The sequence below is a fragment of the Amphiura filiformis genome, chromosome 1 (assembly GCF_039555335.1).
Source record: "Amphiura filiformis chromosome 1, Afil_fr2py, whole genome shotgun sequence".
NCBI lineage: Eukaryota > Metazoa > Echinodermata > Ophiuroidea > Amphilepidida > Amphiuridae > Amphiura > Amphiura filiformis.
The window spans coordinates 82,492,114-82,517,722 of NC_092628.1; the positions used below are offsets into that span (position 1 = coordinate 82,492,114).

Below are 25,609 nucleotides of genomic sequence, written 5' to 3' on the forward strand. Positions count from 1 at the left end.
TATCAAAAGGACATTCCTCATGTTCAGAATTCAATTTGATGTCTGATGTGCTCTCATGTCCCACCAAAAAAAACCCTGTCCAAACGTCCATACCAGAGCCTGTAAGTAAATCAAGCACTTTTAGTTGTTGTTTTTAGAGTGAGCCGTGAACCAAACTAGAATGGCAATAAAAACACTGAAGAAAGCATCAATCAAATTTCTTGGTAACACTGTTTTAATAATCTTATTGTACATCCAAATATTGAGATATATTTACACACATTATTTTGGGTTTTTAGAATATTCCTAGTAGTACAATAGAGATTTTATATAAGCCTTCAAATACATATTTTTAATTTCTACAATACATAGTAAAACACACTTCGTTTTTTTCTCTTTCATACATATTGTATTAACATGTTTATGCACTTAAGTGCATAACAATAATGAAAACATTGGAGAAAAATAAACCAAATTCAAAGCTGCCATAGGTTACTTAATCAGATAACCAATTATACATACTAATAATAATGAAGTATATAACCGAACCTGCCTTAAGGCAGCTATCTGAATAGAAATTTGAATTGCCTCCAGGTGCTTTCCACTTGTCACACAATCATAAATTGAAAAACGACACAGTATCAATAAATTGTGACAAAATATTGATTGTGTCCTTAATCCCTAGCACATATAGCTAATAAAACCTTTTATTTTAAACTCATTCGCATTCTCTTAAAAACTTTAAATAACAAGCTCATGAAATGATGAGAGCACAATCCAAGGGACACAATATACTCCAGATTAAATTGATAAAAAAAGACACTTTACACTGTAACTAAAAATAGTAACTTCCTAGAAGAGTTAATACAGAGATGATGGATGGGTGACAAATATGCAAACATTAAAAACCATTGGGAGAATTATAGATCACAAGCTATATAGAAGTTCTAAAATACAATTAAAATTTCATTGTTGCTATGGTTACTGCAAAAATAGAGCTTTCGCTTTTTTTTAATAATAATCCCAGCCTTGATAGTAATAGTTTGTGCATGATTAGTTACATTTGTAATAGTTCTATAGAAAATTCATCCAGCCAAATTTCACAGAGTTGATTGTTTTCAATGTGATCCAACTGACTCCTTTGTCAAAATGCACTTTCTTTTGACAAAATGATCACAGTACCTGAATATTGAATTTCATCAAAATCATTAACATGTAAGTTGGCAGTTGTCTACATGAAGAACAAATAAAAATAAAAAATCTGCCACAAGATATACCAGATGATTCTTATACACCATCTACAGCAGTGATACCACAAATCCAGCTATGAATTTATAATTCTTCAGAGTTCTGGGTATGCGGAGAAGAACATCGAGTGCGCAGAAGAGGCGAAATCTCCGTCCTTTCCACATGCTCAATAGCCCATGGCACATAACTCTACCAATTTGTACAGTTAGTTTAGTTCATCAAATAGCGGAACTGGTGTCAGCATGGTATTTTGAGTGAAGCTTTTTGATATTAACACTACCCAGGGGATGGCATTTATATGAAGAAAGAGCAAAATCAAAAATGACTAACTTTGGCAGTTCATATATTTCTTTGCATCATGTTTGAAGTAAGATATTCAAATCCTGCTCCATGGTGTACAGGTTCTCAAAGGAAAGATTGACTTTTTAGCGAATAAATGTAATTTTGATTATATTACATTTGCATAATTAGACAAAATAAATAACCTTTTATTGCTTTATAAATTGAAATTGTTTCAATTTGGGTTTACCATGCCATGTTTAAGACAACTGAACGTTTTTTTGTGTCTATAAATGCCTTTTCATCATTGTTAAACATGTGGGATTTCAGATTAAAAATCACAGAAAGATCCTAGCCAGGGTTGGGGGTCAATTAAGATTTTTCCAGTGACACGCTGTGCATATTTTCATGGAAATGTTCGCTGGAGGGGCATGAAAACCAGTACTACAGCCCTATTATATTGATTTATCGAAGTGAACTGCTAATACATATTTCAATGCATCCAAAGGTCCAGGAAATTAATGAGGTGTCACTGGAGCTGGAATATATAATTACAATTAATTACAAAATTACACAAATGCAACTGAAATACAATTGTATTTGACAAATTGTGATTGACCCCAACCCTGCTGCTACCCACACTTTTACAATCAATACATTTACAGTACAAACTGGTACCCCTCTTTATAAATCAACACAGTAACTGAAAACAAGAATGATAGAAGCCAATTCATTGATGGAACACAATCTAACTATAACTAACAGAGTGATGTTGAAAGGAAGGAGAGCAGACTTGTGAACTATTGAATAATTTACCTGTGTCTTTGAAAAACATAAATTTTTATGAAGTAATTTATGTTTTTCTTCATTTGTGACACTTTACGTAAGTCTTTGGGGAACGTGACCACAGAGGATGTACAAGCTGCATTCATGAGGGCGCTGTAACATGTTTTCCGTCTGTTTGTCTTGTAGCTATTGATTGGTTCATTTAACTTTTTTTAAACAGAGGTAGCTTAGTTCACTAGCCTGCTCTCTTCACCATGCATTAATTGCTCTATATCTCCATTCTTTATAGAATTCATAATTTGTGACCAAACCAAGTCACAATTATACACAAATTGTCTTTCTTTTAATTGGGGCCATTCGTAGTTGATGGGTGACCCTATTCACATCTTGAAACAACCATTTGAGAGATTGTTGAGTTTTTACACCAACACTAATTTCTATGCGTACGCCAATTGAATCAATTTATAATCACTCTACTGTGACTGATATCACTCAGATATATATGTCATAACCCCAGTCAAAGTTAAGATCTGATTGCATGAAGGAAACAGTAGTAGCCTCATCATCACTGTGGTGTACAACCCAGTGGCGTAGCCAGGATTTTGGAACCAGGGGGGCACAACTTGTAAATGTACCGACGGAAATATTTTTGCCGACGGAAGTTGTGATTTGTTGACCCAATATTTTTTTGCATGGTTTGAAAAAGTGAAGAGGAAAAAAAAGAAAAAGATAATAAGCGGTACCAAATTTTGTACAATTCTCCCCTTTTTTCCCCTGGGTAAAAAATAGTCTATTGTTAACCCAATTTTTTTCACCAACGCCTTCCGTCTACCGACGGCCTTACATGAACCGACGGCCATGACGAGCGGGGGGTGCCTGGCTACGCCACTGGTACAACCCAACAGCATGACTCTTCTATGGCCCGCTGTGATACACAATTTTGTATCAAATATCCAAACCACATCTTTGGAATCATGCTGTTGTGGTGACATGCCTCCACATCAAGGTAGTAGATACCATTGTGAAGAATTGCACCACCCACCTTTATTAGGGACGAAATCAAAACTTGACTGCCGGTTCCGTCTGGTTGCAGTTGTTCTAAACAATGGTAACCGGGCGGAACCCCCGGGCAAGTTTTGATTTCATCCCATACTGATCATCTCTTTACGCATGGGTTGTTTTAGATACAACCACAATCTTCTGAATAATAGACACTTTGATCTGTTGGATTACATACACCAATATTGAAATAAATATGTTATAATTGAACATTCATAATAATATTACTCACAAGATAGGTGATTCATAATACCTTTTGTGAATTGCAAATTTCATGATGGATATTATAATTTTAAAATCAAAACTTTACAAACGAGATTTGCAGGAGACACTATGTTTCTCTATACACCAAACGGTAAAGCATGCAGTGTACATGTTGACAATGTTTGACAAAATGTTGTGAAACAACAAACAATTGAGTAAAACAGCTGTTGTACAGCACTTGAAATAATATGGCAAATTGAAATAAATTTATTGTAAGTAGCATATTCATGATATCATATCTACCCTAGTCTAGGATCACACACATTTACAACCCACGTAAGCAAAAATGATCATGCAGGATCGACTATAGAGCATCTTCATATATGAAATTGAAATACCACAAATATTATCAACCAATCTGAAATAAAGAGCTGTAGCTTACCATCCACTAGCATGCTTTTGCAAGGAAAAATTCCATCGAGGTCATCAGTGTGATTTTTTTTAAATTACAAGCTCAATTGGCTAGTATCAAAGCCACTGTCCTGATTGATGGACTAGTTTAGACCCAAAAACAAGGCCACAGATGATATATCTAAAGCAGTTTCTTCATGACAGGGAGCACCTTGCCTATTGATAGTCAAGTCATACACGTCCAACTCCATCAGGGCTTCGGACAGCAATCCACTGGATCAACTCCTTATATCGATTGAATGTTTTCATATTTGATAATGTCCAAGCCTACATGTCATGATCACTTTCCCATCTTGTCAATATATCTTAACCAATAACATAAATGATACACTTCAAAATGTCAACAACAAATAGATTTTGCCTCCTATAGCAAATAAAACAAGACTTTGCACTAGTATGTAACATTTGACACTTCTGTGTATTTTGTAACTTGACCATCAGAGGATGTTTAAAGACATTCCCACAACCCAATGGGGTTTCTGACCTTGTATGTCTGGCTTTTGTACACATGTGGTACAGTTGATCATACCTTGCATTGGGATTGTGTGCTAATATCTGGCGTTTTCATCCTATTATTTAACATTCAAAACATCGAGACTTAGGAATAAAATTAATGCAGTGGGACAATATGAATGTTTCCTGTAAGAAAATCAAATATCAGTCATAAGTCTCAACTATTAGCTCGTTGGCTGCAGTTTTAAAATTACCATTTTGTGTGTATGGCAATGGGGACTTTGCCTTTAAAATTAGGTTATATTGATCAAATTTCCCAATCATAGTGCATTGTAGGAATGCCTTTAAGCCTCCTCTGCTTGACCATATAGACAGAAATGGGTTAGCAAAGATAATGTTACACCAGTTAATAATGATATTTCTGTGGTAAATTAATTGGAAAGAAATACAAGACATACATTGAAAACTGATGCTGTTGTAAGCATTTCTATGAGTAGCCCATGTATTAAACAGCAACGTAATTTGTACACATGTACTATCCACAAATGAAAAATATACAGTACACAGAAATAAAATCATCAAATCACTTAATGTTCATCATGAAAACAGTGGATAAAACCAACATAATAAATGACATTTCAAACTTAATAGTGATACCATCATGGTTGGACCAAATATATTATTTGTATTGTATATGTAACTAAGTTCTTGTAGCCTTGGTACAAGGAGAAAGAACCTAATCCCAGTTAAAACAAATACATTTTTAGAACGTTTTTCAAAATTTTTACAAAACGTTTCAACAACATTGAAATGTTGGATTATATAAAAATCGTAACAACATTTGTAAGAAACTGTTTTGTAAATGTTTAAATAACATTAGTTGCAAACATTTTGTGGAAACATTTAAAAATATTTTACGATTTATATATAACCCAAACATTGTAACATTTTCCAGCATCCTTTGGGGTCTGTTTGAAAATGTTTTGTGTTTGCTGGATCTTTGCCATTTGGGAAATTCATCCTACTATAGCAGTTGAGATTAAATTCACAATCTCCTTTTGTCCAATCCAAAAGACAAATCTAATCAGTCTATTGGGCTATTCCATATGAAATACATCACCCCTGCTAAATTTCATTTCTACAGGCTTGAACATGTACCTTAAACTTGATTACACCATGTGTTCAAGCTGTAAATGTTTTGCCTGTTCTATGTTAAATCCAAACTGGAAATTATGGACAATTTTTATACAAATTGTGCCCATGGAAAGATGGTTTGGTTGGGATTCAAAAATTGTCCACCATCTGTTGTTTTGGATACACATTAACATGCGAACCCAAATGGCTGAAATTGATGAATATGTTTGGCATTTCAAATCTTTTGGGTGGTGATTTCAAATCGAATAGCCTTGTAACTGTTGATTTTCTTTCTATTGAATATTGATACAACCATGATGACATAATGTGATACAATCTGATCCATGAGGGCTAAAGGCAGCAAATTTGTAAAAACAAAACTAATAAAATATATAAGGAATAGACATAACAAAACTTCATAACTTTAGAACCAAGTATGCTAGACCATTGGTGTTTTCACTATATGATAGCCTAATCTTTGTATAAGTTAATAATAATAGGAACTCAATTTTCACAAATGCTTCTTTTAGTCTTCAAGGACCAGACTATGAGCTATGTCACATATTATACAGATACAAACATAGTAGCTGCACCGTTAGAATCCAAATATCTACTTGAATGGATCTGCATATTGAACACCAAAATAATAATCCTTGTTTCCCCTTAACACAAAAATGTCACACAGGTTATATTATGTGCTTCAACTTTCAGCATCCTCTTTGAGTGAATTTTCTTCGTTCATATCTCAAAACACCGCATACCAATGTATAAGCACCCCTACAGATAAATATAGAATGCTTTGAAAAACAATTTCCAGCCCTAAAATGAACCTTCAATAAGTCTGTTGAGATGTTTTCTTAAAGTCTGTTCAACATCCTGTTTGATGTGATCAATTCATAATGCGGTATAAATGGCTATTCCAGTTGAAATCCATATACCCCTGGAAGACATAACTTTAATCTCCCACACTGGGTGTGTAGATTTCAATCAGAATATATCTTAATTTGAAAATTGGTAATTGTATTTTAATTCCAATTTGAACAGGCTGATGAAACTTGAATACGACTGCAATTCATTAATTTTAATTATTGTGGTTTGTAAATATATATATCAAATATTGAATTATTCACCATGCAATATCAACTAACATTGCAGGATACAGTGCTATATTTATTGGCAAGGTTACTGATTAGGGAAAACTCAGATAGCTATGTTGTTAATTAAGGTTGTATCAATTTCACGAGACAAGAGGTAGTCTACATGACCTAACAAAGACAGAGAAACTTGTGGTAAAACCATCAGAGATTGGTACTGTGCAACAACGATCATGACTGAAGTTAAAAGCTTTGGCTGATCCAAACACAAATATGGTATTTCCACCTGTCAATTTCATATGCCACTCATCTTTCATCAGTGAGAGCGATTCTGTCATTTGCATCAGGTGATGGCCTGTTTGACTTGTCTTGATCACAGACCTACATTATTGTTTTAAAGTTTTCTTCTAGGTTTCCCCTAGATTATTGTTTAAAAGCTTCCCCTGTCCTTACTGAGCAACAGGCCACTAAGTTGATGTATCTTCCATGATACAAACTTCAAAATCCAGTAGAGTAAACCAAAATGAATGAACAATGTATGTTTGGATCAAAAATTTAAACTTCAATCATGATTTTACAAACACACAGGTCAATTTCAACTAAACAAAGAAGGTGTAGAAAACAAGAATGTGTTGAAACCATGATTTTTGAAAACCAAATGTATAATTTTAAGGCCTCTTTTTAAAGTTCAATACCTTAGCTTTGAAGGGGCAACAAACATATTTTGATAATTGACTGATTTGTGATTCCAACTTAATTACATCCTGCCATGTCGGTATACAGCATAAGCTAACTTATTTTTTGGGCTAAACAACATACTGACAAACTGTTTAATACATGAACAGGAGAAAGAATTCTACAAATCACCCATATTATGTGAAAAACATCCCTTCAAATCTCCCTCTTGTGGACATAATGTACTTATGCATAGGTACATGATTAAAAAAAATCACAAAATACCCTATCTTCTCAATAGCCCTACCCAGCTACATCATGTGTATTTGTGATGTTAAAAAGTTACAAATATAACATACCACACAACAAAATTATACAAATTAAAAGGGAAATTGCCAAACACAGGTAGAGAAACAACAATTTAATATGTGATGTGGTTATGAAGCAATAAAGTTGTTTAGTAATGGTAAACATGATGTATGAAATAAATTACTATTTTGTGGTTTGGGACTATATTATTAAAATGTGTATCCAACTGAAGGAGGAAGGAAATATACTCTGCCATTTTCACTTGTGAAAAACAAACAGTATACACAAATATGTAGTCCTTATTCCCCCTTTCAAATTTCTTGCATCCAACTTATCTCTGTAGCCAGGGTACCTACAGAATTGCCCATAATGCATTGCTTCTTCTTACAACCATGACGGGATTCACCTAGATATCACTTTTTTCATGTCAACGAGAGTCGAGGGATGGATGTTGGCAATGAGACCAAAATATGAATAATGGGTATAAGAATTCTACTGTTCTTCTTTCTTTTTTTGCTGACAATCATACCCTGGCTCTCCTCTTTCATGTCCAATAGTTTTGTGACTTTGTGTCATAATTCACCTCAAAACATTTCAATTTACACCAAAAATGCAGCTTTCTCCCTTTGGAGGTGTAAATAGTACAAAATTTGCCAAGAGTGTGTTTTCATCAATAAGAGTACCATCTCCTTGACATTGTGAATGCCAATTTAGTGCATCTGGATACTGAAATCCCGCTTAAATTTGCAGCAGTTAATGCTAAACCCACCAAGGTTGCAAAAGACACCTATACATCATTCACATAGAAGTTTTTCAACTTGAGCAACTTGCATGATGAGTATACTATAGTGGTTTGTCATTACATAGATATATCTGATAAAAACAATGTACAGATAGCTGATTATAAAAAAGCATTTTATATCTGAGATGACATGATTCGTAGCTACGGTAAAAATGTCTCATTTCCACAAATTAATAACTTTTTAATTGTTTGAAGTCAATATATGTTATCTTTGCAGAAAGAAATGATGCATGAAAATGCAAAGAATACACAACCTCAATGTAAGGATCAGTCTATGACAGTCTTATCTCAACATACTAATGCAGGTTTTCTTTGTGGAAATGAGACTTTCCACTTAGCAGAGGGGCTAGCTATATGGCAGGTTAATATCCACTTGACAGGGAATCTGGATTGGTGTGCAATTATGTAGATCTATGGTGGGATAATAGAAAGGTGATCCCGCCTGAGAATTGAACCCCATAAATGGAATTTGTCTCCGTTATTATTTCTGACAGCGAACCTGGTGAAAAATTATGTTTCTTATATTCATCCTAAAAAATGACTAGACACTTTACAGTTGAAAAGTAGCCAAATGATACAGGGCTCAAAATAGACAGGGGCTAAGAGCGATTTGCTCCAGAACATCTAAAATAGCCCCCAAACATTAAATTACCGAGGTGACTTATAATACTAAGTAGTCCCTGCAAGGAAACTATTTAAAGGCTTAAGGCTTAGGCTCAATAAATGGGGAATATGGGTATTTGGCCTCTGAAATCCTGAAAGCAGCCCCCCAAAATATAAATTACAGAAGCAATTGAGGCCTGCTGTGACATGAATACTGTACAATACACAGAACTCTACAGTTACAGCATGTTTGCGGTACAATTAACATGAGATGCAGAGCCACTTGCACGTACCACCAATCTACATAATACACTGTACAACATGCAAATCCACATCAATCCAGCTCCGCGAGGACCAAAAACCTGCCATATAGAAAGCCTGTCATATATATTATAGCCCTGATTTAATTATGTTTACTTTGATACAAACTCAGTTCACTTAAGCAGTTGCTAGTACCCTAAGTGAAAATGCTGACATAAAAGACTTCATGGGGTCAACTTCTCACATTGAATTTTATACAATGGTCTTATAAGGTGATGTTTAATGGGTCATTTGCACTCAGGTTCTTCATATAGGTCTTGCCATTATAGAGATATGATCAAACATCATAAAACATGTGCTGTCTTACACATATCTTACATTTACAATTATAATACTACCCAAATATGAGAAATACTGAAAACAATGTCTTCTGAAGTACAAGTAAATTGTTTTCATTCATGGCATATATTTTGAGCACTCTGATCTTTAAGAATCTGGTACACATAAAAGAACCTCAACCCTTCAACATCACCTTATGATACCATACATCTTACATTCCATATTCCACATATAAAAAATACATCAGTTACTGAACACTCACTCTTACACCATTATGCTAAATATATATCTATAACACACCACCCACACATTCTGTCTCACACTCACAGTAAAACATACACAGCTCCCTCTATAGTGTCAATCAATGAGTCAGTCTGTCAGCCAGCACCTCACATACCCAAATGGAAGATGCAGAATGAGGAGTGAGTTATTGTAAGAGATCTCTGGATTCTGCCATCTTGTCTAGAATTGAGCACACATACTCTGCAACATCTACATCTTCTGTCACCGATCGGATGATGAAGGGATGGTCCTGTAGTAAAAAGAGAGATTATCATTACATTGTGCATTAGTAAATTACAGGTGACTGATTCCATTGTAACACATCATGTTTGTTACCTCACATTAAGGCCAATTACCCTGATATTTTTACACCATATCACTGCAATTCCATATTGTACTCACAAACAATATGTCTGCAACTTGTTTTCATATTGTGAGTGTGTTCTTTCACACCCTGTACAAACAACAATCTGGTATGAACAACACTTTGAGAATACCAAAAATAGGAAATTTCAAATATGAATAAAAATAAATATATGTGACTCCAGATTTCCAGATTATTGCGTCCGTCAGAAAAGGGCAATAGAACTTTTTTAGCCTTGGGTATGTGTGTGAGAATATGGAAAAATCTCATGTCAATATTTGTAAGCAACTGGAGAGAAACTTCAAACGGCATGATGCTATTATGCCCTAAAAGTAAAACGCAAACTCAAAATTCCCGAACTTAATGAACAATTAGAGTACTTGATCTTTGATATTATACTTACCAATAACTTCTTGTACTTGGGTCTCTGCATCTCATCCTTTGTTAGGCTGAAATAGGAACAAAATTGATCTTAGTGAGAAACATCTAACATTAGAATTGTGCAGAAGACTAGAGCTCAGTCACATATGTTTGACACATATGTTTTTAATGATGTTCTGTTTCATTTTGCAAAGTCTCAGCAGTCAAAATTAGATAATTAAATTTGGCCTATCGCTACAAAATGAAATTGTGTGTTTTACATAGTGGCGCATCGGCCATATGCCATTTTTCATACACAATATTGGCAATATGAAAAGCATTGTATGTCATAGTGGCATATCACATCGCTACATACCACAGTGGAGTATCCAACCGAAACGCCACTATGGAGTGAAGCCTTTGATATAAAAACAATTAGATCGATTGAGCCCCTATTTACTGGTCGAGCTACCAGTTTTAAAATATTGGACAAGACATAGACAAATCCAATATTTTAAAACTCATAGCGAGACCAATAATCATTTGGCATAAAGCATCCACTTTTATCATTATTATGTTTTGGATCCAATATTTTCATACACTTGCGATTCATCAAAATATAATAATGTATTTTATTGCTATGAGCAATATTATGGTCACATCTCTTGAACCGTAAGTTTGATCATAATGGGGTTTTAAGCCAAATTAAGCTCAGGAAAATGGTAATGTACCAAAATTGGAAAGGGAGTTTTGATTTTGATCGACATCTGACTCATTTAGCATGACCGAATCACATATGGCCTTGTGGTAACAATGCCACTGGATATTTTGTGGCTGAAGTTTCTCCATGCCCTAACTATATATTTATCAAGCTTGCACATACAGCTACTTACCATTTGCTGACAAAATCTACAAAGTCATCGTTGAAGTTCAGCTCTGGCGTACTTTTAATTCTTGGAGGGTCTCCTTTGACGACTTGTGCTAGTTGTTCAAATACGCTGTTCCACTTACGGAATGGGAACTTGCCAGTTGCTAACTCACTCTGACAAACAAAATACCAAATTTAAAATTAGTATTATCTACGCACAGAGGATGTTTAAAGACATTCCCATAACCCAATGGGGTTTCTGACCTTGGTATGTCTGGCTTTTGTACACATGTGGCAAGTTGACCATACCTTGCATTGGGATTGTGTGCAAATATATGCTGTTTTCATCCTATTATTTAACATTCAAAACATTGAGACTTAGAAATAAAATTAATGCAGTGGGACAATATGAATGTTTCCTGTAAGAAAATCAAATATCAGTCATAAGTCTCAACTATTAGCAATTACCATTTTGTGTGTGTGGCAATGGGGACTTTGCCTTTAACATTAGGTTATATTGATCAAATTTCCCAATCATAGTGCATTGTAGGAATGCCTTTAAGCCCCCTCTGATCTACGCATGATCTAACAATTCCAAATGTTACAGCCGGTTACAGGGTAGTCTGAAATGTTCATGTAACACCTGATCAAAGATATGGATATTATTATAAAGCTTTAACATACAGTATTTGTGAACAAACTTATATTCCTCAATTTTAATATGTCATATATTGCATCTTAATTCATAGTATACCTTCTGGCTTCAGAGAGAGGAAATTGAAACAACACTTTTATACAAAATTTGACACATAATTTGTTCTGCAAAAAGAATCAATTACCTTTTTTGTTCAAGACTTGTATTAACCCAAACACTGTTAAATACCACACAAATCGGCTAGTGCAAGCACACCACATGATGCGATTGTGCAGTTATTTTGATATGTGCCTGGCAAAGTGCGTTGTTGTTTGCATTCTGTTTGCATTAACATGTTATGCAAAAATGTGCGCTACGCACTGCATTCGCAAACCTTAGTAACATCAATTGTCATTCCATTTCCAGCTTTGGCTGAAACGTACCATTTAAAAGGTACACTATTTGCTTCCCAAGAGGGACACACCAAAATGGCGGATATACAATAGCATTACACTTGGGGCCATTTTGGGTCTAATATCATTGAATACCAAAAACTTCCTTATAACACTGTTTTATTTGTAATTTGCATCAAAATTATTATAAAACTGGATCTTTTTAGGACAATAGCCACATTGACATATAGTTCATGATGGTATGATCAATGAACTCAGGGAAAAAGTATTGAGGCATTCTTACCAGTGTGATTCCAAGGCTCCATACATCTGATCTGACATCATAGCCCTGTCTGGAAGCCATAGGGTCGATTCTCTCTGGCTGTTAAATTAAAAGCAAGGATAATTGTTAGTTTGTTTATGTTGGCACGTTCTTCAGATCTATCTAAATAAAACATACAGAATTAGATTCTTATTGCTGGCTGCCTGCCTACCTCAAAGGTACATTAACAATGTAGCTAATTCGTACACATACTGGTACTGCACTGATACTCTAGAGTAACCACAAAGTAGCTGGGCAGCAATGTACCTCTGGAATCTTGTAGTGTACTTTGTAATTTCTTTGGTTTTTTTTTTTTTCCATTCCGACCATGATTTCTTTTCAATTACAATTATTATAAGATGACTGGATTTGATATGATCAACTGCATACAAAATATTAGTGGATTCCTAATTGGGGTCTTGTCACAGACCTTTTGCATCAAGGCTCTGCAACTTGCCCACGGACCAAGATCAGATCAGTTGATACGGTTCACAATTAACTTGACCAGATATTTTATTAGTTTGAATTTGCAGAGTACATGAGCATTCATATGTTTATTAAGTACTTTTAGGTATTTACATCCCAGGCCAATTTTGCATATGACTCGATATCTGGGAAAACAGCAACCAAGGTACATCTTGCCCACTTTCAATTGCCACTGCCAAACTCTCTTTGCACTCATCAAACCATCTGTTCTAATTATACAAGCCCAAGCTAGGGCTTTGAATGCAAAAATTTTGTCTGACTAGACAAGACAATTTTATAACCTCATGAGTGATGAAATCACATCATCTCTATCATACTTCTTTATTGCACAGTCAGAGGTCTGCTTCACAAAGCCTTGCGATCACACCAAAGTCCTCCACATATGTGACATGATCAAGGGGAATGTGTCACATGTCGACCCTGGTCGAAAATGAGTTTTTCACATGTTTTGAAAGTGGACATGTAGAGCTTCCAGAAACTGAAAACCCCATGTTGATACGATGTTTCGTCGCAAAGTAATGTCAATTTATCAATCGCTGAAAACAATAGAAAACAAAAGAATTTGAACGCTTTCTTTGCCAATATCTCAAAATCAATGTTAGCGACATCCGACTCATTTCCCTTGATCATGTCACATATCCAGTCTCTTAAAGCTTGTGATATGTTCAATAAATAAGTGGCAACAATTATTTGGTTTTTGTTACTGCGCGCATCACCAATGTCCTATTTTTCACTTGCGTAAATTCACAAAAGCATGCAAGCCACGTATTATGCATATCGCAATTGGAATCAGTGCTGCTCCCATTTGTGTGCACGCCTTTCTATACCAATCCACAAGTCTTGTCAATAATAGGTTGAAGTTTAATGTGTACTAGTCACCTCCAGTCACCTCCACCAAAACTCTGAAATGATATCTCATTTCAAACACCACCAATTTGGATCATCAGCCAGTCATCTAGAATTCTTGCATTGATTAACAAGTTGATCTGCAGTGCCCCTAACCCAGTATAGTCTAAATAGTACTTACTGCCATGTAAGGTCGACAGCCAGCATCCTGAGTTCTTGCAATAGAGTCTACAAGTTGGCCACTGATGCCAAAGTCGCACATTTTTATATTTCCCTCTCTGTCTACTAGAATGTTGGAAGGTTTAACATCTGTACAAAAATAACAAGTGGATAAAATCAGTATTATCACAGAGCTTCAAAGAGGCTACATCCAAAGAGAACCAACTCCACCATGTTTGTGTGTCGCTCTACATGGAGGGCAAAATATATTATTTATTATATGTGACACAATCTGGTCCATGGGGGCCAAAGGCGGCAAATTTGAAACTGAGATAAGTTAAAAATATGGAGTAAAAAAACAATTAAGTATGTAAGAAAATAGAAAATAAACATCAAAAAACTTCATAACTTTTAATAGGTCCAAGAGTCCAAGAGCAGAAATATTTGGTGTCAAACCACATTTGTATAGATTTATTTGCGTAGCAAAATTAAACACGAATTTTCGGTCATAGACCTTTGTCAAGTGATGACCTTTTATGCGTGCGGAAAACAAAGGAAGAGGAGAGCACAGCAACGCGTGAGGAGTCGCGCGCGGAGACGTGCGTGACAACATAGATTGAACTGCGCCAGGTCTATCGCGACGCAAGCACGCAAAAGGTCAAAATCAAAATTACTGCAAAGGTCTATGACCGAAAATTCGTGTTTAATTTTGCTACGCAAATAAATCTATACAAATGTGGTTTGACACCAAATATTTCTGCTCTTGGACTCTTTTACTTATCATTATTCAAACCTACGCAGCCACAACCTTTTAATAGGTCCAAGTATGCTAGACCTTTGTCAGTAAATGATAGCCTGTTATATGTTTAATATAATAATTAATGTAACTTAAGTTTCAAAAATGCCTCCTATGGCCCCCATGGACCAGATCGTGTCACATATGTTACAATGTGCACACTGACCTACACATTGCCACTGAATAAAGCGCCATATCATTTAGACCATTTTGCATTTTGCCAAAGATATGGACACCACCAAATGTGATGCGATCAAGCAAAATGAATCAAATGTCTGGAATATTGATTGTGAGATATAGGCAACAATAGCATTCAACTTCCTTTGTATTTTATTGTTCTGAGCAACACTAAAATGACCATATCTCTGGACCATAAGTCTTATTATGATCTGGATTTTAGCAAAATAAAGCTCTGAAAATGGCTCTAGTATTAATGAAATTGAAAACTGAATGATGATTTTGATCGACATCAGACTCATTTAGCTTGATCGCATCACATATTGCAAGTGTAGTTGGCGGAGTATTGGGGAGATATGATGTAATACTATTATTGCTACTATACTCACCTCTGTGAATGATTTTGAGTTCATCTTTCAGATAGTTTAATGCCTTCAATGTCTGTATTGAAATCAAAAACAAATCACCATAAATATATAAACTGTCACTTATATTCTGCACTTTCCCAAATAAACAAATAAATGATTTACTTCAATTAACTTAATTAAGATGCATAAACTTAATTTTTTAGTTCTCGTCCAGAGGAGTTCAAGAAATGACAAGGGCAGGAGGTTTTCAGTATTCTTGATTACAAACAATCAGTACAAATCGGTACTAGTTGGCAGCTCTGACCATATGTCCTTGTTACATAATAATGCATCTATTTTAAGACTAGCTGACTATTACTAGTATGGTGACTTATACAAAGAAATAATACCAATTTCATGAATAGTTTCTCATCATTTTAATTTGCCTTTCAAATCAATGAAGTATTCTGTGTTTAAGCCATCTTTGACCTTCAGTTACTTACTGCTACTGTAACTTTGCCCAGTATGTCTTCTGGTATTCTTTGCTTTAATTTGTCAAAGACAAATTTGTAGAATTTGTCGAATGAAGTATCCATCAACTCCATACATATCCAACAATCGCCCTACAGATAGACACACAAACAAACATAAAACAAACATTATTAATTTGATTTGCTCAGTATGACAATGAAAGAATGCTAGAAGAAGTTTCTACTATGGAATGAAATTGACTTTTATGTTAAAAGATGTATAGATGATGATACAATGAAAGGTATCAAAAAGATGAAAATTTATACGTAATTTGATTGAAATGTATGAAAAAGTTGGAACATTCTTGCACATTATGCACATTATGAAGCCAAACCCGAGGTGCACCACGGCCGTAACTAAAATATCTCATTAATGTCTTACTGACTCCACTCCACCATATTCTTAGAATAGCTGATCCAGCAACCATATGTGATGAGTTGTGCATGCCCTGCGATTCCTTCACCAAAACCTTCAGTGGTGACAAATCGGTAAGGTTTGTGTAAATGCGTAGAACACAGGCACATGGGTGTTGGCTACAGCATCATTTACCCTACAGTAGATATTTCATTTGAATGAACACAACTTTCAACAGCTGTACATGATCCAACCCCCATTGTATATAGCATATTTCAAAATACAACACAAACACACAACCTTGGATACAATAATTATAATACTAACCAATCACAAGTGAGTTGGCATGGTTGGATTCACTTCAGCGTTACCCAAGCAATCGTACATACAGTGTACGCGAACAATCGTCACACTGTTGGCAGCTGTGTTCATTCATATGAAATAGTCACCATGACAACACAGTTTCAATCTCTTCATTCATGCTAATATTATGTTTTCAAATGATCGGTGTGCCTAAATTTTACTAAGTTAAAATCCTTTCTGTACTCCTAACCAACTTGATGGGATATACATGTAGCAACTAACTGACTAATCATTGATAATCGATCAATGCCTTGCATGCTACATGTAGTTACAACCATTAGTTAGCTGGCAAAGGAGGATATAGTTATCATGGGTAGAGAATATTCTGTCCTATTATGTGTATGTCAGTCCAATGTTGCAATATGCATTTTCTACTTATGACAGATGATGGCATGGTGTGAGTGGTATTTTTTAAACTTGTGGATAACTTTTGACACCAATTACACTAAGATAAATCTTTATCATAATGCAAACCTTACCTCTTTAAAAAGTGCACCATAAAATTTGATGATATATTGACAGTGACTACTTCTTTTGACAACGTCAAGATCCATCAGTAGTTGCTTCTGTTCCCTTTCATCTACTGTAGACCTAATTCGCTGTAAATAAAAAGGACCTTGTTTGTTATTAAACAGGCTTATGAAAATCATAGAGGTGTGTACATACAATCTTGGTATTGCACTTGTAACCAAATGGGCAATATGATTCCCTGGGTACTTCTGTGCCTGTGTAAGTTATAGGCTTAAATTCAAGGCTAGGATAAAGGTGAAAATAAGAATAACCATTAGGGTTAGGTTTAGGATTTAGGGCTAGACTAGAAGTTAGCATGGTTAGCATTGCAGTTTACGGTTAAGATTAAGTTATGATTATAAAGATTAGGGTTCGGGTTGGAGTTGCAACACTGGTCCTAAGATGTGACAAGTATTGGGTTGGGTTTATATCATGACTGAAGTAGCACTACTCACACATCATATGCAATGCATATAACACATACCTTAACTGCCATGATGGTTTTGCTACTTTTGTGGTACATTTTGCATACAGAACCAAAGTTCCCTTGACCTATAAGACCTTTGTCTTCCAAATCTTCTGCTGTGAAGTTGTATTGCTGTTGGTAAACAAATAACAGTTATATGTTAATGACATGTATGTGTAATTTGTGAACTAAACCAGTATTGAATTAACTTCATTGTTGTTGCAACTTTCAAAATATTGTAAGACAACTACAATAACTTCAAATAAATTGTGGCCACCGTGGAATATACCCACATTGCGTACATGTAGCGTACTAAGTGTACACTGTTTTGTACAGTAACACAGTACATGATGCAGTTGTTGGCCCATGTATTGTTGTAGCAAAGCTACATGTTCTAGTGTTCTACGATGGATACAATTTATTTAAAGGACTGCAGATAACTGCTTGTCTGTGTCCTAAAACCACTTCACAGCAGGTGCAAATAATACAATGAAGTTTAGTTTAGAAGCATTAAACTATAACTTACAGTAACAAAACCAAATATTTTTACTCACTAATTGACGGTTTGAGCAAATTTTTGTACTTCCATACTTCACTTGTAAATTAATGTGTTGTTGATGCTTTTAAACATGTGCTACCACAATAATAAATTGACCCAGCAACCCCAAATTTTGAAAAGATAATAATTCTGGATGAAAACGGGAAGCCTGGCTGCCCTCTAATTTGCATAATTAAAGAGCTAATTTCAGGGATTGAGTTTTAAGGCGCACAGGTGCGATCGCTTACCATCACACACCTTAAGTCCCCTTTTGCAATTTAATAACACGCCTGACAGCCTGCCTTAACATTTCCAGGAGTGTCATTTGTAGCACACCTGTTATTTTCAAAACCTATAATTTGCATAAATGCTAATTAATTATGCAAATATGCAAATCAGAAGGCAGCTAGAATATATTTGAAGGAACATTATTATGAAATGTTCCTTCAAAAATTAGCCACAACATCACACACAGAAAAATCAAATTTGCTTTTGTTTCAGAAGTGTAGGGCATGCATTATGAATGGTTCCTGTATACCCAAGCATGGGAGGCATGCCTTGACCTACAAAGATACCCTGGAATATAACACTGCACTGGAGGCAGCAGACTTCAGGATAGCAATGGAGGACAGTGGAAAGCCATTACAACAGGAAGACACCACTCAAATTGAAGCGATTAATGTACACTTGACTTACCTGGTCTGAAATAGATAGTACCCCTATTGATTCCCAATTCTGATATCGCAATCTGCTGGAAACAAAAAATGAAGACAAAACTTTGTCACACAATTCATGTTGTTACTGAACATAAAACTGATTAAATGCAGAAGTGTAGAACTTACAATTACAATTAATACACACCCTATGGAAGACATGACCTTAATTTTCCATACAGGGTATGTGAATCTCAATTTGGATCACCTGAATGGGCAAGTCCATTTGAAAGTTTCACCCCCTGTGTGAAGATTAAGGCTATGTCTTCCATAGGGGGTAACATTTTGTAATTTAAGCACAAATGTTTGTTTATCAATATAAATATCCAGATGATGTTTAAAGGCATTCCCATAACCCAATGGGGTTTCTGACCTTGGTATGTCTGGCTTTTGTACACATGTGATACAGTTGACCATGCCTTGCATTGGGATTGTGTGCAAATATCTGGTGTTTTCATCCTTTTATTTAACATTCAAAACATTGAGACTTATGAATAAAATTAATGCAGTGGCACAATATGAATGTTTCCTGTAAGAAAATCAAATATAAGTTATAAGTCTCAACTATTGGCTGCAGTTTTAAAATTACCATTTTGTGTGTGTGGCAATGGGGACATTGCCTTTAAAATTAGGTTATATTGATCAAATTTCCCAATCATAATGCATGGTAGAAATGCCTTTAAGCCTCCTCTGATAAATATCTAGATTTTGGGAATAGCAAGATAAATTTGTGACTATTGCACACTGCTAAGGTGTTCTTAATTAGATAGACTGAGAGCTCTTCAGAAATTGAAACCTAATGCATAATGCATTTATTTTTTTCTCAATTAAAACCATAGCTCCAAAGAAATTTACCTTCACAATGCGAATCAAATTGAGAACAAAAATTTTTTTTTAAAGAGGGATTAAAAAAAGCATGATGTGCAAAAAATTACTGACATGCCCAAAAGCTTTGAGTCCAACTATTTAATTCAGATGGCCTAAGGGCTCATATTGAAATACCCTCACACAGAAAGAAGGCAGGATTCCCCTCGCTAAGCGCGCGCCTCAGGAAAGCTCGGTCATAAAACGGATGGATTATATGCATCAGTGATACACCCTGCCCAGGATTTTAACAAAAGAAGGCTAGCACAGGAAAGCTGCAGGATGGTGCACACCTTCCTGTGTAAGGGAATTTCAATATGAGCCCTAAATGATTTCTTCCCCAATTGTGCCAAAGTTCATACCATGAAAGTATACCGTTTATACAATATCACATTCATGAAATGATAGGCTTGCAATAATTGCACTTACATTTGAGTTGGATGTGATTGTTGTGGTTGGTGAGGCTGGTGAGGCTGGTGAGGCTGTCTTCTTGCTCCCTGGCTTACCCATGATGTCGTCGTCTGCTGCTGCTGCTGACCAGCCCCTGAGTCGTTGATATTTAGCCTAGTAAAATCTAACCTTAGATTAGGGCCTCCCCTCTGTTGTGGTTGCCCATGTGACCCATTACCATAGTGATTGAACCGTTCAGATGTCGGTTGACCGAAATTAAGACGTGGTCTGTTACGTTGTCCGGAGCCTCCAGTACCATCTGTTTACACAAGTAAGAAATAAACAATACACATTCATGAGTAAAATTAGGCAACAAAAAGTAATACCAAACTATACTACATTGTAAAATCTATTCCTTAGATTTGAAGTTGACTTTTGTTGCATACATCTTTGCTTTAATGAAAAGCGGATCAGGGCTACTTGACCTGTTGAACAGGTCAAGTAGCCCTGATAAAGTTGCTGTTAACGCTGTCAAAGGAACCTTGGAAAAAACTATACAAAGGGAGCATGGAAAAAACATCCTTCCATTTCTAACACTTGTCCACATTAAATATCATCAACAATATCATACAAAGCTGCCACCTGATATTTGTGTTTCTTGAAGCACAGCTGCTCTAGTTGGTTTTCTTTTCAGGGGTGGGGGTCAAAATGTAAAATGTTCAATTGGGATTTTGCATCCATGGGTATAAATATATCAGCAAGTATCCTAATAGGCTCAATATAGGGATGACCAATGAACCATCAACTTGATTAGAACACTCCCATAGACATGCAGGGAGCTCAACTGTGCACTGCTTGCACATACATTTCTAAATTGATCTCATTCTTTTATTTTTCAATATTTTTCTGTAAAATTTGGGGAAGTTGCTGCCAATTATATTTTGTAACTATCTTGCAAATTACAGCAACATAACTTATTTTGTTTTTCTGTAAGTGCGAGTCAAAATTGGTCCATCGCCACAGTGCGCTTAATTGCCAGTGGCTGAGTTTAGCACTGCTCAAGAATGGCACAAAATATTCAAATCAGTAAGATCAGGTGAAAAACGTGGCCTACTGAGCTGTAATTTGGCAGAGTTGCCAGTAATACCTCTATCATACCCTCTGTAAAAGGTTAAAAATTGAACAAGTAGATCTCGAGTTACAAATTAAATCACCAGCTTCCCTTTGGAATTTTTATATTCCTTTCAAATCATGTTAAGAAGACACCTTTCTGAACATAAATGTGAAGTTTCGTGCTCATTCGATGTATTGTTCACCTGATCTTAACCCTAAACGTTTTCTTATATTTAGGCCTATAATATCTACAACTTGCTGCTGGCTATACCTTGTTTAGGACTTTCAAAAGAAGTACCTGAATGTGCAACCATAACTGTTTCAAAATAGCCCGTGATAGTCATGCAGGTACCTCCGAGGTCAAGCATTGAATTGGTTTGAACAAAGATACTCATAATGTATTGAGTGCTACTAGTACTTTGGTTTGAATGAGGAATACTACATTGTACAGGAATACACATGAGCATGATGAGGATAATCTCTATTGTTGTGAATGAGTCAATGACCTTCAAAACTTAAGATTTTGTTTACATACACCTACTAATTGGTCATATTAAACCCAATAACATTGAAATTCTTGGTTGTGAAAAAAAGTTCACCTGCTTAGTGCAATTTTGATTTTGTGCCATATCGGCTATCTTGGATGATTTTTGGCAAATGTCCTCTAAATGCATGATTTCAATGCCTTGGTTTGAAAAAATAAGTTATGCCAGTGACTAGTTAAGTGCCATTTCATAAGAAACCCTTTGATACTTTCACAATATGCTTGTTTCATGTTTGCAAATATGTTAAAATAAAGAAATATATAAAGGTAAATATATGCTTATGCCAATTTTGCTCCCAACTGCTATTTTTGGACCTTGTCATTTTATTTCGTTCCAATGACCGATCAGAATGGGAAACTTTGATAATTCATAATTCGAAAAGTTTTTGATCGATTTTGACCATTTAACCACCAAAATACTTCTGTTGATTAGTTCTACTCAGAAAACAATCTTTTGTAGTAATAGGGTCAACATGAAATTTGATGGTTATCCCTACTCAATATGTTTACTTTTGGAGTTCTTCCCCACCCCAACTCCCCAAGTTGGTCCTGGATGGACGAAGTTGCATTTTGAGGGCCCTATATCTTTTTTTAGTAAAGGACTTGCAAGTTTTCTGATGGCAGATTTGAATTCTTCACAAAAAAGTATCCTAGGATACATATTTTTAAGTTGTATGGGGTCCCTTTATACATTTATTGTGACACATTTTTTACGCTGACCTGCCCCCCCAATTGCAAATTGCTGCCACCGGAATACGAAATGGAGTATGAAGCTCAAATTTCCAAGATTCTACTTTCTCACCAATATCTACCACCACACAGAAAAATAAAAATATTGAAGCGGTGCACATCCCTGGTTTGGCTCTTTGAATTACAGATTCCATCCGACATGCAAGAATTCATGTCGGATGGAAAATAATCTTGGCTTTTATATATTTTTTATTTATAGCTTCAAAGTTTAAAGTAATGTGGATTCCAACAGAGTACTACAATTCTTGATACCTGAGAGTAGACTTTCATTAGGAAAACTTGTCATTGTTTTGATAAAAAGTTTAAAAGTATTATGAAAATTTTATGTGTCCATATTTTGCATTGGAAAAAAATTAATATGCAAACTGTACTTTTCTTAATTGGTTTATTCATACATGCATTATGTACAGCTAATTACATATATATTTAAACTTTTCAAATTTAATAAAGTTTATAACTTCTGAATGGGCTTGAAACTGGAATTGCTGAAAATTCCTTCCAACATGCTAGTAAATTGGGCTTCTTGGCAAAACAACACCTTAAACATAAAAAATCGACAAAAAGTGAAGATTTTTTGGTGTACTTTTTTAAATAGAGGAGATGTAAAACCACACAAAAACAGTCATTTCCACAATCCCTGACCAAATTTCAATTTTAACCATAATGGTGTATAAGGGCAAACAATTTGTGAAATCGCTTAAAATAGGCATGTTTTTATCCTGAAAAGTTTGTGAAATAAGATCCAAAAGGGGGTATTTTCAAAATTTGCTGACGAGCATGAGTACCCGCGAATACACCGAGTGCCGGGACCGGGATTTGATGCACAAAAAACACTTTAAGAGATTTTGGCAAAAAGAAACCTTGACTGATTGTGACTTAAATAATAATGCTGTTGAGAAAACTGGTGAACATTTGTAATGAAGTTGACAATTATCATACACCATACCCACCCACCCCTACACCCCAGTGCCGCGCCAGGAATTTTTTTTGCGTGGGGAAATTGGGGGGGGGCAAAAGTAATTTCAGGGGGAAAAATCAACAAAATATTGCCAAATTACTGCAAACAGGTGAAATTTTTGTAATTTTGGGTTTTAACTGGAGGGCAACAGGGGCAAGAGTTCTGACTGGGGGGAATTTTCCCCCTCATGCCCCCCTGGGCACCGCCACTGCTTCACCCTCACCCCACACATTATGTACACCCTGCACAAAGAGCTCAGTGTTTCAATTTTGGGCACAAATAAAAAATATCCTATGCAACCTGTTGGCTTCCATAAGGTCATTCACACAGAATCAGGAAAAAAACTACTGTTCTACGTACTATAGTTATGTGTGACTCACTGCTCGTGATCACGTCACCAAGAAACAAATAATGATATGACTGACATACAGCATATAACCCATCCAAATCAACACCTGTATTCAAGTCTATAGACTGATTGACATAACTGGGAATAGCCCAATTGATTTGTCCTTATACAAATGTATTGACTCTGTAACCTGCAATGAACTTGTATCCTGCTTTACTAGAAGTTTCATTTTTTATCACATATATACAATCATGTATGCTATCACGTCTAAATTTATCCACTATATTTGTAGACTATATTTTGTGACATACCGTGCACGCCACTGCACGGTACCCAGGAAAAGCCCAGACTGATAATATAACCTTCATAGCCCAAAATTAACTTTTCTCTGATAAATTTTGATGCCATGATACAATGCAGCTCTTTTTCGATATACTTGTATACATTGTAATCATTTTAAAATTACGCTTCCTGCGCTTTATTCAAAATCTCAGAATTTTGACAAAACTACAGCACCTAAAGTCTTGATTTTGCAGGGTATGTTAGATTTATTACAAATTTGTGTAAAAAACAGATTTATGAAAAATATTAAGGGCATCCTCCTCAGCAAATGTTACAATATGGCTTTTACCTAAGGCCTAAAAAAATTGTTTGATTGGCGTAACCCGACCTACCCCAAAATTAGGCCCGACCCTAACTTCTTCTTTTTTTTTTTTTTTGAAAAAAAAAAAATTTTTTTAAAAATAAAAAATAAAATAAACATAAATCAGGGACTGCCTTTTGAGAAGAGCGAGAGCAATCGCTCACTACTGCTCTCCTAAATCTGATATAGGAGAGAGAGCAATTTTAGCTCTCCTTAGTTGACAATTCTCTCCTTACATATTGTAAATGCTCTTTAAAACAGCACCTAAAGTCTTGATTTTGCAGGGTATGTTAGATTTATTACAAATTTGTGTAAAAAACAGAATTATGAAAAATATTAAGGGCATCCTCCTCAGCAAATGTTACAATATGGCTTTTACCTAAGGCCTAAAAAAATTGTTTGATTGGCGTAACCCGACCTACCCCAAAATTAGGCCCGACCCTAACTTCTTTTTTTTTTTTTGCAAAAAAATAATAAAAAAATAAACATAAATCAGGGACTGCCTTTTGTGAAGAGCGAGAGCAATCGCTCGCTACTGCTCTTCTAAATCTGATATAGGAGAGCAATTTTAGCTCTCCTTAGTTGACAATTCTCTCCTTACATATTGTAAATGCTCTTTAAAACAGCTCTCCTGAAAGGCTCCAGAAGAGTTATTTAATGCTCTCCTGCCAATTCCAAAAGACAGTCCATGTCTCCCTGATAAATATTTTTTTTTTTTTAAAGAAAAAAAGATCCTAAGCCTTTTATCAAACGAAATCAAACACATATATATTACTTTCAAAGAAAACATGTAC

General features: G+C 35.3%; 1 protein-coding gene across 3 annotated transcripts in view; it reads right to left on the bottom strand.

The window, feature by feature from the left end:
- Positions 1 to 191: 191 nt before the first annotated feature.
- LOC140154795 (dual specificity mitogen-activated protein kinase kinase 4-like) overlaps positions 192 to 25,609 on the bottom strand; it is a 36,620-nt gene continuing 11,202 nt past the window's right edge. For 2 of the 3 annotated variants that reach the window (XM_072177393.1, XM_072177376.1), the window contains exons 2-12: positions 20,498 to 20,777; positions 19,188 to 19,242; positions 17,972 to 18,085; positions 17,457 to 17,576; positions 16,233 to 16,352; positions 15,772 to 15,823; positions 14,432 to 14,559; positions 12,901 to 12,978; positions 11,596 to 11,744; positions 10,746 to 10,791; positions 192 to 10,228 (exon numbers count right to left, since the gene is read on the bottom strand). In XM_072177393.1, the coding sequence (XP_072033494.1) occupies positions 10,124 to 10,228; positions 10,746 to 10,791; positions 11,596 to 11,744; positions 12,901 to 12,978; positions 14,432 to 14,559; positions 15,772 to 15,823; positions 16,233 to 16,352; positions 17,457 to 17,576; positions 17,972 to 18,085; positions 19,188 to 19,242; positions 20,498 to 20,777 (1,247 nt within the window). In that variant the 3' untranslated portion in view covers positions 192 to 10,123. The remainder of the gene's footprint in view (positions 10,229 to 10,745; positions 10,792 to 11,595; positions 11,745 to 12,900; positions 12,979 to 14,431; positions 14,560 to 15,771; positions 15,824 to 16,232; positions 16,353 to 17,456; positions 17,577 to 17,971; positions 18,086 to 19,187; positions 19,243 to 20,497; positions 20,778 to 25,609) is intronic. The other variant, XM_072177385.1, reaches the window with a different exon arrangement.